Here is a 19,984-nt window from a genome sequence, read left to right on the forward strand (position 1 = left end):
AATGGAAAAAATAGTAAAGTTGACAAAAGCCTACTGAGAATGACCAAGAAAAAGGATATGAAAAACTTCCAAGGTCAGAAATAAAAAAAGAATATCACTAAATCTTATAAGAGGATATTGTTAATAACTTCTCAAAAATATATTTGTAAACTTAGATAAAATTGACATATCTCTAGAAAAACAAAACTATAATAAACTACATAAACTTCATACTTGATGAAATGGTGGAAACTTCACTTTTGACACTACAAATTAGAAGACAATGCTGGTATAACCACTTCTAATCAAATCATACTAGATATAAACTTCTCCAATTCACCTAAAAATTTCAGTGTTATCTCCACATTCTTTTGGATTTTCTATATATACACTGTGAAAATTAATAAAGGAAAACCTCATTTAAAATGGAGTCAGGAGAGGGGATTAAAGATGGTGGCATGAGAGGTGAGCCACAGAACTCCTCCCCAAACCACATATAATACAAAAATATATTAATACAACTAATCCTAAAAGAGCAACAGGAAAGAAGACTGTGCCAGACTGCATACACCTGGAGAACAGAGCAGACCTCACGAAACGTGTAATGTACTAAAGCCTTGATCTGGTGGGACCCAAGCCCTTCCCCCATACCAACCCACTGGTGGGAGGAAGAGAAATGGAGTGGGGACAGGGTGGAATCCTAGGACTGTTGAATACCCAGCCCTGGAGATCTGCTTTGGGAGCAGAAACATACATTGCATGGTGCTCTGGAGATTAGTGGGGTTGGAAAACTAAGACCAGAAGAAAACTTGGGGATACTGAGATTCCAGCCATTTGTGGAGGGCAGGGATCCACATCTGGCTACTTTGGGACAAGGGAAAAGCGGGGAGTCTAAGAGGCTTCCTAGCAGTGAGAGGACTGCTGAAGGGGTGGAAATTGCACAGAGCTTGCTACTGGGAGAAGGGATAGGTGGACAAGATTACCTGGGCATGCTCTGCCCAGCAGGTTGGGAACTTTCAAGAGCTTCAGGCACTCCATCCCCCTGGCTGGCTACTCAGCTCCAAGGCCTCCCACTGTGATTTGCAGCCTGCTGGCAACAACTCGCAAACCAACAGTCCCTGCCTGGCGTCAGGTCAGTCAGAGGGAGGTCCTCCATATAGCAGCTACAAATGCAAAGCACAGAGACTTACACTTGTGTGCTTGGCCCACTGGCTCTGACAGTGGAGACAGGCACTGCAGCCAGGAAGCAGGAAACAGCTCTTTCCTAACCCCCAGGCACCAGCACCACTGAACTGTGACCCCTGACATCAGTCCAGGGGATGAGTAGCTCCAGAGACTAGAGCTTCTGGGCACTACAGGGCACCACATACAAATATGAAACGTCAAAGGAACCAAGTACAAACCAAAATCTCACAAACACCAGTAAAAGGCCCAAGTGAAACTGAACTCACCAATCTTCCAGAAAGAGCGTTCAAAATAAATATCCTAAACATTCTCATGGAGGTAAAGAAATATATTCAAGAACTCAGGGATGAATTTAGGACACAGATTCAATCATAAAGAAATTCCATATCTGAAATGAAACATACAATGGAGGGATTTAAAAGCAGACTAGATGTAGTAGAAGAGACAGTAAATGGAATAGAAATTAGAGAAGAGGAATACAAAGAAGCTGAGGCACAGAGAGAAAAAAAGAACTCTAGGAATGAAAGAATATTGAGAGAACTGTGTGACCAATCCAAATGGAACAATATTTGCATTGTAAGGGTACCAGAAGAAGAGAGAGAAAAAGACATAGAAAGTGTCTCTGAGGAGGTAATTGCTGAAAACTTCCCCAATCTGGGAAGGAGATAGTCTCTCAGGTCATAGAGGTGCACAGATCTCCCAACACAAGGGACCCAAGGACAACACCAAGACATATAATAGTTAAAATGGCAAACATCAAGGATAAGGATAGACTTTTAAAAGAAGCTAGAGAGAGAAAAAAGATCACATACAATGGAAACCCCATCAGGCTGTCCTCAGACTTCTCAACAGCAACCTTACAGGCCAGAAGGGGGTGACGTGATATATTTAATGCAATGAAACAGAAGGGCCTCAAACCAAGAATACTCTAGCCAGCAAGATTACCATTTAAATTTGAAGGAGAAATTAAATGATTTTCAGAGAGGCAAAAGCTGAGAGAATTTACCTCCCACAACCACCTCTACAGTGTATTTTGGAGGGACTGCTATAGATGCAAGTGTTCCTAAGGCTAAATAGCTGTCACCAGGGGAAATAAAACCACAGTAAAGAAAGTAGAGTTTATCGCAGCACTATTTACAATAGCCAAGCAATGGAAGTAACCTAAGTGACCATCAGTAGATGAATGGATAAAGAAAATGTGGTCCATATACACAATGGAATATTATTCAACCATAAGAAGAAAACAGATCCTACTGTTTGCAACAACATGGATGGAGCTAGAGGGTCTTAAGTTCAGTGAAATAAGCCAGACAGAGAAAGACAAGTACAAAATGATTTCACTCATATGTGGAGTATAAGAACAAAGAAAAACTGAAGGAACAAAACAGCAGCAACCCACGAATGGACTAACACTTACCAAACGGAAAGGGACTAGGGAGGATGGGTGGGAAAGGACGGATAAGGGGAAAAAAGGGTCATTATGATTAGCAGACATAATGTAGGGGGATGTATGGGGAGGGCTGTACAACACAGAGAAGACAAGTACTGATTTCTATAGCATCTTACTATGCTGAAGGACAGTGACTGTAATGGGGTATGTGGGGGGAACTTGATGATGGGGGGAGTCTAGTAAACATAATATTGCTCATGTAATTGTACATTAATGATAATACAAAAAAAGAAAGTAGAACAATTAATTACTAAGCAGATGCAAAGTCAAATCAACTGCCCCCAAAGTCAATCAAGGGATAGACAAAGAGTACAGAATACGATTTTGCATCTAATATATAAAGAATGGAGCAGGAAGAAAAAGGAGGAAAGAAAAACCCTTTAGGTTGTGTTTGTAATGGAATACTAAGTGAGTTAAATTAGACTGTTAGATAGTAAGGGGATTATCCTTGAACCTTTGATAACCACAAATCTAAAGCCTGCAATGGCAATAAGTACATACCTATCAATAATCACCCTAATTGTAAATGGTCTGAGTGTACCAATCAAAAGAGATAGAGTCACTGAATGGATAAAAAAACAATACCTGTCTATATGCTACCTACAAGAGACTCACTTCAAACCTAAAGACATACACAGACTGAAAGTAAAGGGATGAAAAAAGATATTTCATGCAAATAATAGGGAGAAAAAAGCAGGAGTTGTGTGCTTGTTTGGCAGCACATATACTAAAATTGGAATGATACAGAGAAGAGTAGCATGGCCCCTTTTAGACAGATCCACCAGACAGAAAATAAGTAAGGACACAGAGGCACTGAACAACACACTAGAACAGATGGACCTAACAGACATCTATAAAACTCTACACCCAAAAGCAACAGGATACACATTATTTTCAAGTGCACATGGAACGTTCTCCAGAACAGACCACATACTGGGCCACAAAAAGAGCCTCAGTAAATTAAAAAAGATTGAAATTCTACCAACCAACTTTTCAGACCACAAAGGTATAAAACTAGAAATAAATTGTACAAAGAAAGCAAAAAGGCTCACAAACACATGGAGGCTTAACAACATGCTACTAAATAGTCAATGGATCAACGACCAAATTAAAATGGTGATCCAGCAATATATGGAAATAAATGACAACAACAACACTAAGCCCCAACTTCTGTGGGACGCAGCAAAAGTAGTCTTAAGAGGAAAGTATACGGTAATCCAGGCATATTTAAAGAGGGAAGGACAAACCCAAATGAATAGTCTAACGTCACAATTATCAAAATTGAAAAAAGAAGAACAAATGAGGCCTAAGGTCAGCAGAAGGAGGGACATAATAAAGATCAGAGAAGAAATAAACAAAATTGAGAATAATAAAACAATAGAAAAAATCAATGAAACCAAGAGCTGGTTCTTTGAGAAAATAAATAAAATAGATAAGCCACTAGCCAGACTTACTAAGAGAAAAAGAGAATCAACACACATCAACAGAATCAGAAACGAGAAAGGAAACATCACGATGGAACCAACAGAAATACAAAGAATTATTAGAGAATACTATGAAAACCTATATGCTAAGAAGCTGGAAAACCTAGAAGAAATCGACAACTTCCTAGAAAAATACAACCTTCCAAGATAGACCAAGGAAGAAACACAAAATCTAAACAAACCAATTACCAGCAATGAAATTGAAGCGGTAATCAACAAACTACCCAAGAACAAAACCCCCGGGCCAGGTGGATTTACCTCGGAATTTTATCAGACATACAGAGAAGATATAAAACCCATTCTCCTTAAAGTTTTCCAAAAAATAGAAGAGGAGGGAATACTCCCAAACTCATTCTATGAAGCCAACATCACCCTAATACAAAACCAGGCAAAGACCCCACCAAAAAAGAAACTTACAGACCAATATCCCTGATGAACGTACATGCAAAAATACTCAATAAAATATTAGCAAACTGAATTAAAAAATATATCAAAAGGATCATACACCACGACCAAGTGGGATTCATCCCAGGGATGCAAGGATGGTACAACATTCGAAAATCCATCAACATCATCCACCACATAAACAAAAAGAAAGAAAAAATCCACATGATCATCTCCATAGATGCTGAAAAAGCATTCGACAAAATTCAACATCCATTCATGATAAAAACTCTCAGCAAAATGGGTATAGAGGGCAAGTACCTCAACATAATAAAGGCCATATATGATAAACCCAAAGCCAACATCATACTGAACAGCGAGAAGCTGAAAGCTTTTCCTCTGAGATCGGGAACAAGACAGGGATGCCCACTCTCCCCACTGTTATTTAACATAGTACTGGAGGTCCTAGCCATGGCAATTAGACAAAACAAAGAATTCAAGGAATCCAGATTGGTAAAGAAGAAGTCAAACTGTCACTATTTGCAGATGACATGATATTGTACATAAAAAACCCTAAAGACTCCACTCCAAAACTATTAGAACTGATATCGGAATACAGCAAAGTTGCAGGATACAAAATTAACACACAGAAATCTGTGGCTTTCCTATACACTAACAATGAACCAATAGAAAGAGAAGTCAGGAAAACAATTCCATTCACAATTGCATCAAAAAGAATAAAATACCTAGGAATAAACCTAACCAAATAAGTGAAAGACTATAAGACACTGAAACCTGAAAACTATAAGACACTCTTAAGAGAAATTAAAGAAGACACTAACAAATGGAAACTCATCCCATGCTCTTGGCTAGGAAAAATTAATATAGTCAAAGTGGCCATCCTGCCCAAAGCAATATACAGATTTGATGCAATCCCTATCAAATGACCAACAACATTCTTCAATGAACTGGAACAAATAGTTGAAAAATTCATATGGAAACACCAAAGACCCTGAATAGCCAAAGCAATCCTGAGAAAGAAGAATAAAGTAGGGGGGATCTCACTCCCCAACTTCAAGCTCTACTACAAAGCCATAGTAATCAAGACAATTTGGTACTGGCACAAGAATAGAGCCACAGACCAGTGGAACAGATTAGAGACTCCAGACATTAACCCAAATATATATGGTCAATTAATATTCGATAAAGGAGCCATGGGCATACAATGGAGAAATGACAGTCTCTTCAACAGATGGTGCTGGCAAAATTGGACAGCTACATGTAAGAGAATGAAACTGGATCACAGTCTAACCCCATACACAAAAGTAAATTCAAAACGGATCAAAGACCTGAATGTAAGTCATGAAACCATAAAACTCTTATAAAAAAACATAGGCAAAAATCTCTTGGACTTAATCATTAGAGACCTCTTTATGAACATATCTCCCTGGGCAAGGAAAACAAAAACAAAAATGAACAAGTGGGACTATATCAAGCTGAAAAGCTTCTGTACAGCAAAGGACACCATCAATAGAACAAAAAGGTACCCTACAGTATGGGAGAATATATTCATAAATGACAGATCCGATAAAGGGTTGACATCCAAAATGCATAAAGAGCTCACACACCTCAACAAACAAAAGCAAATAATCCAATTAAAAAATGGGCAGAGGAGCTGAACAGACAGTTCTCCAAAGAAGAAATTCAGATGGCCAACAGACACATGAAAAGATGCTCCACATCGCTTGTCATCAGAGAAATGCAAATTAAAACCACAGTGAGATATCACCTCACACCAGTAAGGATGGCTACCATCCAAAAGATAAACAACAACAAATGTTGGCCAGGTTGTGGAGAAAGGGGAACCATCCTACACTGCTGGTGGGAATGTAAATTAGTTCAACCATTGTGGAAATCAGTATGTAGGTTCCTCAAAATGCTCAAAATAGACTTACCATTTGACCCAGGAATTCCACTTCTAGGAATTTACCCTAAGAATGCAGCACTCCAGTTTGAAAAAGACAGATGCACCCCTATGTTTATCATAGCACTATTTACAATAGCCAAGAAATGGAAGCAACCTAAATGTCCATCATTAGATGAATGGATAAAGAAGATGTCGTACATATACACAATGGAATATTATTCAGCCATAAGAGGAAAACAAATCCTACAATTTGCAACAACATGGATGGAGCTAGAGGGTATTATGCTCAGTGAAATAAGCCAAGCGGAGAAAGACAAATACCAAATGATTTCACTCATCTGTGGAGTATAAGAACAAAGGAAAAACTGAAGGAACAAAACAGCAGCAGAATCACAGAACCCAAGAATGGATTAATAGTTAGCAAAGGGAAAGGGACTGTGGAGGATGGGGGGGTAGACAGGGATAAGGGGGGGGCAAGAAGAAAGGGGGTATTATGATTAGCATGCATAATGTGGGGGGTGGGGGAAAGGGGAGGGCTGTGCAACACAGAGAAAACAAGTAATGATTCTACAACATCTTACTACCCGGATGGACAGTGACTGTAATGGGGTTGGGGGGGGGGACTTGGGATAGGGAGAACCTAGTAAACATAATGTTCTTCATGTAGTTGTATATTAATGATAACAACAACAACAAAAAGTTTTTAAAAAGTTAAAAAGAAAGGAGGAGTTGCAGTACTTGTATGAGACAAAATAGACTTTAAAACAAGGAAAGTAACAAGAAACAAAGAAGGACATTACATAATGATAAAGGGGGCAGTCCAACAAGAGATATAACCATTATAAATATCTATGAACCCAACAGAGGAGGAAATAGAATGCAATGCGTTCATTTTAGGAGAATTCAACACAACACACTCCAAAGTACAGATCAACCAGACAGAAAAAAAGTAAGGAGACAGAGGCACGGAACAACATATTAGAACAGATGGACCTAATGGACATCTACAGAACATTCCATCCAAAAGCAACAGAATACACATTCTTCTTAAGTTCACATGGAACATTTTCAAGAATAGATCATATACTAGACCACAGAAAGAGCTTCCGTAAATTCATAAAGATTGAAATTGTACCGATCAGCTTCTCAGACCACAAAGGTATGAAACTAGAAATAAATTACACACAAAAAAAGAAAAAACCCAGCTACACACGGAGTCTTAATAACATGCTTCTAAATAATCAGTGGACCAATGACCAAATAAAAACAGAGCTGAAGCAATATATGGAGACAAATGACAATAATTCAACACTGCAAAATCTCTGGGATGCAGCAAAGGCCGTGATAAGAGGGAAGTATACTGCAATACAGGCTTACCTCAGGAAAGAAGAACAATCCCATATGAACAGTCTACTCTCACAATTTTGGAAACTAGAAAAAGAAGAACAAGTAAGGCTCAAAGTCAGGATTTTGAGACATAGAAGGAGGGACATAATAAAGATTAGAGCAGAAATAAATAAAATTGAGAAGAATAAAACAATAGAAAGAATCAATGAAAGCTGGTTCTTTGAGAAAATAAACAAAATAGATAAACCCCTAGCCAGATTTATCAAGAAAAAAAGAGAGTCTACACACATAAATGGAATCAGAAGTGAGAAAGGAAAAATCACTATGGACACCACAGAAATACAGAGAATTATGAGAGAATACCATGAAAAATTATGTTAACTGGATAATCTAGAAGAAGTGGACAATTTTCTTGAAAAATACAACCTTCCAAGGCATAAACATAAAATCTATAGACCAATTCCCAGCAAGGAAATTGAATTGGTAATCAAAAAACTACCTAGGAACAAAACTCCTGCACCAGATGGTTTCACCGCTGAATTTTATCAAACGAAGACCCATCTTCTTTAAAGTTTTCCAAAAAAAAGAAGAGACGGGAATACTCCCAAACTCATTCTATGAGGCAAGCATCACTCTAATACCAAAACCAGGCAAAGACACCACCACAAAAAAGGAAAATTACAGACCAATATCCCTGATGAATATAGATGCAAAAATACTCAACAAAATATTAGCAAACCGAATTCAAAAGTACATTAAAAAGATCATCCATCATGATCAAGTGGGATTCATCCCAGGGATGCAAGGGTGGTACAACATTTGAAAATCCATCAACATAATCCACCACATCAACAAAAAGGACAAAAACCATATGATGATCTCCATAGATGCTGAGGAAGCATCTGACAAAATTCAACATCCATTCATGGTAAAAACTCTCAACAAAATGGGCATAGAAGGCAAGTACCTCAATATAATAAAGGCCATATACAACAAACCCACAGCCAACATCATACTTAACAGTGAGAAGTTGAAAGGTTTTCCTTTAAGATCAGGAACAAGACAAGGATGCCCACTCTCCCCACTTTTATTAAACACAGGTCATCAGGTCCTAGTCATGGCACTCAGACAACACTAAGAAATAAAAGGCATTCAGATTGGCAAGGAAGTTAAACTGTCCCTGTGTGCAGATAACATTATATAATACATAAAAAACACTGAAGAGTCCACTCCAAAACTACTAGATCTAATATCCAAATTCAGCAAAGTCATAAGATACAATATTAATACACAGAAATCTGCTGCATTCCTATATGCTAATGATGAACTAGCAGAAAGAGAAAAAAGAAAAACAATTCCATTCACAATTGCACCAAAGAGAATACCAAGGAACTGACAGACCTACACTCTGAAAACTGCAAGACACTCATGAGCGAAATTGAAGAAGATACCAATAAATGGAAACACATCCCATGCTCATGGATAGGAACAATTAATATTGTCAGAATGGCCATCCTGCCTACAGCAATCTAGAGATTTAATACAATCCCTATCAAAATACCAACAGCATTCTTCAGTGAACTAGAGCAAACAGTTCTAAAATTCATATGGAACGACAAAAGATCCCGAATAGCCAAAGCAATCCTGAGAAGGAAGAATAAAGTGGGAGGATTACGCTCCCCGACTTTAGCTCTACTACAAAGCCACAGTAATCAAGACAATTTGGTACTGGCACAAGAACAGACCCATAGACCAATGGAACAGACTATAGAAAGCCTAGATATAAACCCAAGCATATATGGTCAATTAATATACTATAAGGGAGCCATGGGTATACAATGGGGAAATGACAGCCTCTTCAACAACTGGTGTTTTGACAAAATTGGACAGCTACATGCAAGGTAATGAAACTGGATTATTGTCTAACCCCATTCACAAAAGTAAACTCAAAATGGATCAAAGACCTGAATGTAAGTCATGAAGCTATAAAACTCTTAGAAGAAAACATAGGCAAAAATCTCTTGAATATAAACATGAGTAACTTTTTCCTGAACTCATCTCCTTGGGAAAGGGAAACAAAAGCAAAAATGAACAAATGGGACTACATCAAGCTCAAAAGCTTCTGTACTGCAAAGAACACCATCAAAAGAACAAAAAGGCTTCCTACAGTATGGGAGAATATATTTGTAAATGACATATCTGACAAGGGGTTAACATCCAAAATATATAAAGAACTCACATGCCTCAACACCCAAAATGCAAATAACCCCATTAAAAAATGGGCAGAGGATATGAACAGACACCAACAAAGAAATTCAGATGGCGAACAGGCACATGAAAAGATGCTCCACACTGCTAATTATCAGGGAAATCCAAATTAAAACCACAATGATATATCATCTCACACCAGTTAGGATGGCCAACATAGAAAAGATTAGGAACAACAAATGCTGGCAAGGATGTGGAGAAAGGGGAACCCTCCTACGCTGCTGATGGGAATGTAAACTAGTTCAACCATTGTGTAAAGAAACATGGAGGTTCCTCAAAAAACTAAAAATAGAAATACTATTTGACCCGGGAATTCCACTCCTAGGAATTTATCCAAAGAAAACAACTTACCAGATTCAACTATGTTTATCGAAGTACTATTTACAATAGCCAAGATATGGAAGTGTCCATCAGTAGATGAATGGATAAAGAAGATGTGGTAAATATACACAGTGGAATACTATTCAGCCGTAAGAAAGAAACAAATACTACCATTTGCAACAACATGGATGGGGCTAGAGGGTACTATGCTCAGTGTAATAAGTCAGGCAGAGAAAGGGAAATACCAAATGATTTCCCTCATTTATGGAGGATAACAGTGAAGCAAAACTGAAGGAACAAAATAGCATCAGACTCACAGACTCCAAGAAGGAACTAGTGGTTACCAAAGGGGAGGGGTTGGGGAGGGCAGGTGGGGATGGAGGGAGAAGGGGTTTGTGGGGTATCATGATTGGTGCACGTGGTGTGTGTGGGGTCACAGGGAAGACAGTGTAGTTCAGTGAAGACAAGTTGTGACTCTGTGACATCTTACTACACTGATGGACAGTGACTACAATGGGTTATGGAGGGGGGACTTGATAATATGGGTGAATGTAATAACCACATTGTTTTTCTTGTGAAACCTTCATAAGAGTGTATATCAGTGATACCTTAATTAAAAAAATGGAGTCAGGAGGCCAGCATGGAGAGCTTTCACAGCATACCACTTGAGGCCAATCACAGGAAGAACTGTCAATTACAGACCCTAACAGAAGAATCTGTCAATAGGAAAGAATCATTAATTACAAGTCCCAACAGGAAAGAATGTACTTTGTACCCCCTACAGGAAATCAACTACCCCAGCAACTTGGTCAATGAGAAACAACCTTTCACCCTGAACATTTCTCCTCTGGACTGTCACTAAAACAACTCCTTCCAACTTCCTCCTTCTCTATAATGTTCCTCTCCTTTTTATGCTGAATTTGCCCATGGTTTTGTCATTGCTTGCATGCTCCAAATTGCAATTCTCGGCTATTCCTGAATAAACTTATTTTTGCTGGTAAGGTATCTTTTATTTTTAAGGTGCTAATTGTAAATAATGTCAATTTTATTTCTTCATTTCCAATATATATATCTTCTATTTTTCTTCATTTCTGCATTGACTAGGACAACTTATTTCCTCTGATACATTCTCAATTTTTATTTTTGCCTTCAATATTTTAAAGCAAATTCTAGATATGTACTTTCACATGTAAATGCCTTACTATCTCTTACTGATAAGAAAAATTTTAAAGCCTAAATGTAACATGCAATTACCCATTTTAGAAAAGTAAAAATGTTTAATAATACCTAAGCTCTCATAAAAATGCCTCACTTGTTTATTTAGAGCATTTTTTTCAAATTCACATACCAAAAAGAGCCATAGTTTTTACTGGTTATCATTATTAAATTTAGTTCTATTAATAGTGCATGCTCTGTCACTTTTTTTTTTTTTGTATGTGAAAGAGGAAACCTTGTTGCTTTTCTTACACTTGTGATGGTTCAGATTTGGCTGATTGCTCCTACAACATCAAAAACTATATCCAATGGAACAGTAATTACAGGATTTTATTGTCCTTTTTTATATTTTTATGTTCTGAATTCTTTCAGGAAAAAATCCTCCAAGAACTATCTTAAGGCAACATGTCACACACAGCAGACATAGAATTCTTCCCACAATAAATAAAACATAATTTAACATTTTATTTACTCACTTTTTCTCCATGACATCCTCTACTTCCTTCTCTGCCCCATCAGCAATCATTCTAATTTGATGTGTTTCCTTTTAGGTGTGTTCTTGTGCAAAATATGTTCAGTTTATGTACAAATAATTTATATTGATATAAATAATCTTGTGTCATAAAATTAACTCTGGTGTTTATTTTCTCCATCTGGGAGTATGTTTTTAAGATTTATCCACCCATCTATAGAACTCCATTTCTGCACCCACAGCATTTTACCCATCTATTCTTCCTATACCCATTGCCAATAACAATTAAATGAACAATTTCATACATGATGGCTTATAGAACTATGTGCAAATCTTTTGAATACATACTCAAGAAATGAAATTATTTCATAGCATGTTTATACTGAAATTTATATTAGCCAAATTGATCTCCAGAATTACACCAGTCCATATTACCAAGAATTGTATGAGATTTTTTGCGTAACTACTTCTTTCATTTGGATGACTGACTCATCACCCTCAATTTGCTAGTATATTAAATGTATAGTAGTATCTCATTGTTATTAAAATTTTCTGATGCCTAATAAGCTTGACCGCTTTTTTCAAATGCTTCATTGCCTTATTTATAAATGTCTGCTTATCCCCTTTACTACATTTTCTTTGTGGATACTATCCTTTTCTTTCTTGTTTGCATTATAATATTCTGATTATTGTCATTGTTGGCTTTAGAGATTAACCATGTTTTAAAATTTTGTCTATTGTGCCCTTTGTTGAATAGAAATCTTCAGCTATAATATACAAAACTATGAATTTTGAAATTTCTGTGGCTTTGAAACCAAGGTAAAAAATTTATTTCTTCCTTTTTAAAATTAGTTTTCTAGACTTGTCTTTTATGGGTCCTCTTATAGGATGTTGTCTTTCATTTAGGCCCTTTAAATATTCCGGAGTCTATTTATGTACACCTTATTACATGGGACTCGACTTTTATTTTTCTTCAAAAGAAATTAAAAAGAGTGATATTCTTGGCTTGAAGGTTCAATATTACCAAGATGTCAGTGTTCCCCAAAGTGATCTATGGTATCAATCTAACCCCAATAAAAATATCATATTTTTTCCTGGAAATCAATGAGTTGATGATAAATATTATGTGGAAAAGCAAAGAGCTAAAAAAAAGTTGGGATAATCTGAAGTAAGAAAGAAAAGGAAGACTTACAATAGTATATATTAAATATTATTATAAATCTACAATATAAGATAGCCTGGTGTTTGCTGTAGACAAATAAGTGGAGACATCAAGATCCATATTGAAATAGATATAATTTGTACAAAAGAAAACACTGTAGCAGAGAGGGTAAAGAGGTCTTCTAAATGTGGTTCTCAGTCAGTTGGCTGTCTATATGGGGGGGAATTTATCACTATCTCATAGGATACGAAGATACAAATTCCAGAAGTTCTGCAGACCTATTTGAAAAGTAAACAATGATGCTTTAGGACAGAAACAAAAGAGAACAGCTTTTTACCTGGAGTAGGAAGAATATCTTAAGACCAAGAGAAAAAAAAGAAGAATCTCAAAGTTTCTAAGAAAAAAATGAAAAAAAAAGACCTGGACTATTTTAAAGTTAAGAAACACTGTTAATCAAAACACACCACTAATAGAATGAAAAGGAAAAAAGATATTTTTAAAACACTTATGGGACAAAAGACTCCTATGCAAAATGCAAACCTCCCAATCAGTAAGGAAAAGACCGGTACCCCAAAACAAACATGGACAAAAGACTTAACAATCCAGAAAAGAGGATGTCAGAGTAGCCAATAATCATGAAACTCCATTAATCAGAAAGGAAATTCAAATTAAGTTGTTATGAGATACCAGTACACTCTGATCAAAAAGGCTAAAATTTAAAAGATTGAAAAAAATGTTGGCACAGATGCCAATAAATGCATGTCACTAGAGGGAGTGTAAATTGGCATAACTACTTTGGAATCCTCTTTGGAAGTATCTACTAAAGTAGAACATACAACCTATAACCCGTTCATTCCACCCATAGAAATGTTCCTCAAATAAATGTGTCATACATTAAGCATAAGACCTACTCTAGAGTGCTTATATTGGCACTGTTTATGATTGTCAAGAACTGGAGATCACCTAATACTCAACAATAGGATGAATAAATTATTAATGCTTACACATTGTAATAATATCCACCAATAAAAGTGAATCAAAGTCATCCATTCCAAACAATATGGATGAATGTCATGGACATAATGTTGACTGAATGAAACTAGACAACTTGTACATATTGTATGACTCCATTAATACAAAGTACAAAGCGGGCTAAGTGAATCTGTGCTGTTGTAACTTAGTGGCTACTATAGGGAAAGAAAGGTTATTAGAATGGGCCAACAGGGGTGTTTGTCAGGTGTTGAATTTGTCCTGGTCCTCCAAGAAGTTGACACTCCATGCACTTTGAGACATAGTCTTCACAACACTACAGACAAGACAGCTCCTTTTCTCTTGACTGTGAACAAAGAACAAACAAAAGCTACTGCATAGCTCACGTACTGTTGCTATCTTGTGACCAGCATGGACCTCATGGTCACCCAGGAGGGTAGATATAAGCCAGTTATGCAGTTATGAGGACAATAAACCATTTTGGTTTCATCTCGTTTTCTGTTACAAATTTACCTCAAGGAAAGATGACCCATTACATCTTATGACAGTAAAAACAAAACAAAATGAAGGCACTGGATTTCTGGTGTCACGTGTGCAGAGAAGAGTTTAACATAGACTTGAGACTGCTATCTTTAGGAAGGCCTGCTTGCAAGGCTGACTCATGACTGGTGTCTGGATATTCGGGTTGCAGGAGGGCTTCGACCATTCCCTGGTAAGAGTAGATCACAGTGCCAAAGCTATTTGTACAATGTGGTTTATGCTGAGTACCTATTTTCCTTCTGAGAGTGTCTAATTTTGGTACATGTTATGCAGAGTGCCTAGGTGACCAGTCCCAAATAAATACCTAGGGTGTCAAGCCTCTCTGGTAGACATTTCGCATGTGTTGTTACAATTCAATGCTGAAGGATCTTAGACATCATGTGTGATCCACAGGGAGAGGCTTCTGGGAAGCTGACACATGACTTCCTCCAGACACCATCCCATGTACCTTTTCCCTTTGCTCATTTTACTTTGTATCCCTTCTATCAAATCATCACCTCGAATATGACTAGCGTCTTTTGAGTACTCCTACTGAATGACAGAACATGGAAGTAGTCTTAGGGACGTGCAATACACCACACAGAGTGAGACAGCATGGACCTTAGTGAGTACCTCACATCCTGTGAAGGCATGATACAGAAAACCAACTGTGGAAACCTGTCCCCTCAATTACACGTGATTTGGTCAGTAGATCCCTTTAACCAACTACACTGAAAATATCATCATGTCTGAGTACGGAATGGCAACAAAACTTATCTTTACTGGTTCTACTTCTAGAGGATCCTCCACTATTCTGCTGTGTTCCTCCCTCATGCATACCTTTTCAACATGGAGTCTTTTTTTTTAATACCTGCACAAGGTATGTACACGATTTTTTAGCTCTAGGATTTGCCCTCTTTCTGTTATGGGTTTATACTTAAAGCATACATGCACAAATTACAAAGATAAAATTGTTGAAAACTCAGTTTATCTTTGAATGCAACACAACCAGAGAATTTTTTATTTTTGAAAATGGCTTCCGGAGTCCATTCCTTAATCTTGATATGTCTTATGACAATATAGAAAACTCATATCATGGGGTCTTAACTGAAAGGGATGATTATTTAGTACTTTTTCAATTTCTATTGTAATAGTTTATTGCTTTAGTAATATTCAATGTTCAATAAAAAAATAAAACAGCAAATTATAAAAGGAGAAATACCACAGACTATTCCTTTATGCATCTCATGCATGTACACATACATACGCACATATATGTATACACACAGATTTGATACTATAAAATCCATAAACTATTATCTCAAAGCCCATAATACATATTTCTCCTGTTATTAAAGATATCGGTCATAATTTTAATGTCTTCATGTTAACATAGGAATATACCAAAACTCAAATTTCTACATATATACACTTACGTCCATTAAAAAAATTCAGTGACATCATCAATGTGGTTCTCATCTTTTTGGTATTTTAATCTCATCATCATAACATCCAATTATATAATTTCCAGATGAAAGACATACATAATCTATATTCTGATATATAGTCCTTTCCCAAAACTATGCTTTATTGCTACCAACAGGGAAGAGCATATAAATGCCATTCTTACTTCAGTAATATATTGGATAAGATTATCAAATTCCCTTAAGACTTTCTAGTACTCATTTCATGGGTGTGGGGAAAGAATATGGTATAACCCCTACCTGAGAAGTTTTAATGAAAGAAATGCTCAGAAATTAGAAAGCAAACATTTCAAAGTCCGGATGTAAATGCAGAGAATTAAAAAATTAATTCAAGGTCAATTAAGAACATTATCATTGGTAACCGCCTACAACATTTTCAACGTGTTATGGTAAACCCGATTCAACACTGAAAAAAAAAAGTGCAATATGCAGTAACTTCTTATAAAGTTTTAAAAACTTGGGCAGCCTGTACTTTCAGGAAAATCACAGAACAGTCCAATTTATACTGTACCCAATACTTGGAAAACTAGACAGGGCCCCAAGTAAGAATCCAACTTGAGAACAGAGGTTGTGGGGGGACCAGAAGCAAAGTGCAGAAGGGAAATACCACATTCATGTTGCAGACCATACTGTCTAGTGGTTTTCTGCATTTCCACAGGTTCACTTCCCTGAATTAATTTCACTTCGCAGGTTTTCCCCTCAGGATATGACTTTCACATATGGTACATTTTCTCCTTTGGTTTCTTTGACATACAAGCACTGAGCACACCTACACGTGCTAGTCAGTGTTAAGGCTGTGTAGGCTCAGCAGCAAAGTCCCTGCCCTCGTGGATCTTACATTCTGGTAGGTATCAGTTCTGCATGCCCATCATTTCATCTTCGTTAAAGGCTGGACCAAACTCTTTTCTTTCTAAATACTATCCTCTAAGTGACATCTGATAAATATCAAAGTTCTGGAATGAATCCTTTACTGCACCACTTACAAAGGTTTTCTGCTGCATGGTCTGGTAAAAACAGATATATTCAGCAACTACTTAAAACACCAAATAAATTAAAACAATTATTTTCTCTCCTCTGAGAGCTGATAAGAATTCAGGTCACATGTGAGCTTTTTTTTTTAAAACATCATTTTGTAGAACTTCTTTCCCATGTGGAGTCTCTGATATTTTTACCACTCTTTCTGCCTTTATAAACTGTATCATCAGCATGGACCCTGTGATGACTTACAAGATTTGATCGCCAACTGAAGCTCTTACCACATATCTCACACTTGTAAGGTTTCTCCCCTGTGTGAACTCGCCTATGATACTGAAGCTGTGAAGACCGACTGAAGACCTTACCACACACATCACATCTGTACGGCTTCTCCCCAGTGTGGACACTCTGATGCAGTTGAAGACTTGAGGCCTGACTGAAGTGCTTCCCACACTCCCCACACTTGTATGGTTTCTCTCCTGTGTGGACCCTCTGATGCATGTCAAGATTCAAGCTCCACTTGAACCCCTTCCCGCACTCCTCACATTTATATGGCTTTTCTCCAGTGTGGACTTTTTGATGGGCTTGAAGGTGTGAACTCCGACCGAAACTCTTCCCACACTCTTCACATTTGAATGGTTTTTCTCCACTGTGGACTCGCTGATGGGTCAAAAGATGTGAGGCCTGACTGAAGACTTTCCCACACTCCTCACAATTATATGGTTTCTCTCCTGTGTGGATTCTGCAATGAATTTTAAGATCTGCTCTACGACTGAATCCTTTCCTACATTCTTCACATTTGTATGGTTTCTCACCAGTATGGATCAGCTGGTGAACCTGAAGTCGTGAACTCTGGTTGAAGCCCTGCCCACATTCCTCACACTTGTAAGGTTTCTCTATGCTGTGGGCCTTCTGATGGATTTTAAGATAGGAACTCTGACGGAAGCCCTTTCCACACACCTCACATTTATAGGGTTTCTCTCCTGTGTGGACTACCAGATGAACCTGATAATGGATTTTCATCCGGAAGCTCTTCCCACACTCACTACATTTGTATGGTTTTTCTCCTGTGTGGACTCCCTGATGGGCTTGAAAACTTGAACTGTAGATGAACCCCTTACCACACACTTTACATACATATGGTTTCTCACCAGTGTGGATTCTCCAATGGGCCTGAAATTGTGAAGGCTGAATGAAGCACTTACCACACTCCTCACATTTATAAGGTTTCTCTCCTGTGTGGACCCTCTGATGGATATGAAGATTTGAGCTGCAAGAGAAGCACTTCCCACATTCCTCGCATTTGTATGGTCTCTCTCCCGTGTGGACCATACAGTGACTATTAAGTGCTGATCTGCGACGGAAGTTCTTACCACATATATCACATTTGAAAGGTTTCTCCCCAGTGTGGATTCGCCGATGTTCCTGAAGATGTGAAGCATGAATGAAGCCTCTTCCACATTCATTACAATTATAAGGTTTCTCTCCCATGTGTAATTTACCATGAACAATTAGTGTTGACCTACGACTGAAGCCTTTCCCACACTGCTCACATTTGAATGGTTTCTCTACAGTGTGGACTTTCTGATGAGTCTGCAGATGTGAGCTCTGACTGAATTCCTTACCACACTCCTCACACTTGTACCGTTTTTCTCCCAAGTGAACTCTCTGATGAATACGAAGTGCTGAGCTGTAACAGAAGCTTTTTCCACAATCACCACACGTATGAGACTTCTCTCCTGAGTGTTTTTGTTGATGAAGATCAAAGTTGGAGACATCATTGAAAGATTTTTTACATTCGTTACACTGATAAGGTTTCTGGTCTGTGTGAATTATAGACAATCCTGCCCCCATCTGTCTGGGTAAATCAGTTTGTTTAGGGAACTGACAATAACTTTTAATGGCATCTTGACACTTGGTTAAGTCACTTGTAATCTGTTGCCAGATCTGCCAGCAGGAAAGCTCTTCATGTGGTCCTGATGCTGAAGCAATCTCCATCTCATTTTGGCTCTTTCTTCCTGTAAGGACAGAAAATTCGGAGATTTGGACACATGAAGGCTTTGTTTGGTGTTTTCAGGATTTTACATTTAGGAGAGAACATGAGACTTCAATGAATCTAGAGAATATTCAGTTTGTCTTTCCCATTGTGTATCATGTTCTCTGATTCGCAGGCCTATGGGAACCAAGAGGTGGTCCAGCTGGCTCCTATCCACTAAGCACAGAAATACATTAGTACACACCAAATCTCCTTGGTGAGGTACAAGGGAGATGTCAAAGACTTAATTTAGAAAATTGGTAATATTCAAACTGTTAACCTATGACCATTTCTATTTAATTTCAAAGTCAGGGTAGAATCATTGACAGCAAATTATGCAGTTAATTAACTCTGTAGATAGGAAAAGTATATAGATAATAAAATATGAATCAGCTAGAACGAGAAGAGCAATAATAACCAAACATTTTGAATTTTGGGCTCATGTTATATATCCTAATATCAAATACCTTTAAGTATTTGAATTTATATATTCAAAGTACTTCTTGAAATTCTGCACATGTACACCTGATCTTATTTTTCTGTGTTGACAGACATTAAATGAGTTAGCAACTATTAACAGACTTTTGACCACTTCTAATAATTGAATTTTTGAAATGTGTTTTCTAAGAGATTTACCGTTGATATTTCAAATTTTCTGTATTTATACAGATATCTAAACATCTGGAGATTCTTTTTTCAATAAACTTCTCAATTAGTTTAAAAAGTACCTCTCTTAAAATGACAAAGAATCTGATTTAAAAATGGGCAAAAGACCTTAACATACACC

The 19,984-nt window shown here is 37.4% G+C and overlaps 1 protein-coding gene and 1 pseudogene across 4 annotated transcripts in view; one reads left to right on the forward strand and one right to left on the reverse strand.

The window, feature by feature from the left end:
* The window catches only part of LOC118928714 (zinc finger protein 234), a 48,898-nt gene that overhangs the window by 17,866 nt on the left and 11,048 nt on the right, over positions 1-19,984 (reverse strand). The window contains exon 4 of one of the 4 annotated variants that reach the window (XM_036918252.2): positions 12,883-19,180. The exons of the other annotated variants lie outside the window; for them this stretch is intronic. Coding sequence (XP_036774147.2) covers positions 17,313-19,180 — 1,868 coding nt within the window. The 3' untranslated portion in view covers positions 12,883-17,312. Of the gene's footprint in view, positions 1-12,882; positions 19,181-19,984 lie in introns of those variants that run through there. 4 annotated transcript variants of the gene reach the window in all.
* Positions 3,319-3,381, forward strand: LOC118928760 (U6 spliceosomal RNA; annotated as a pseudogene).

Source organism: Manis pentadactyla, chromosome 15 (genome assembly GCF_030020395.1).
Source record: "Manis pentadactyla isolate mManPen7 chromosome 15, mManPen7.hap1, whole genome shotgun sequence".
In the NCBI taxonomy this organism is placed as follows: Eukaryota; Metazoa; Chordata; class Mammalia; order Pholidota; family Manidae; genus Manis; species Manis pentadactyla.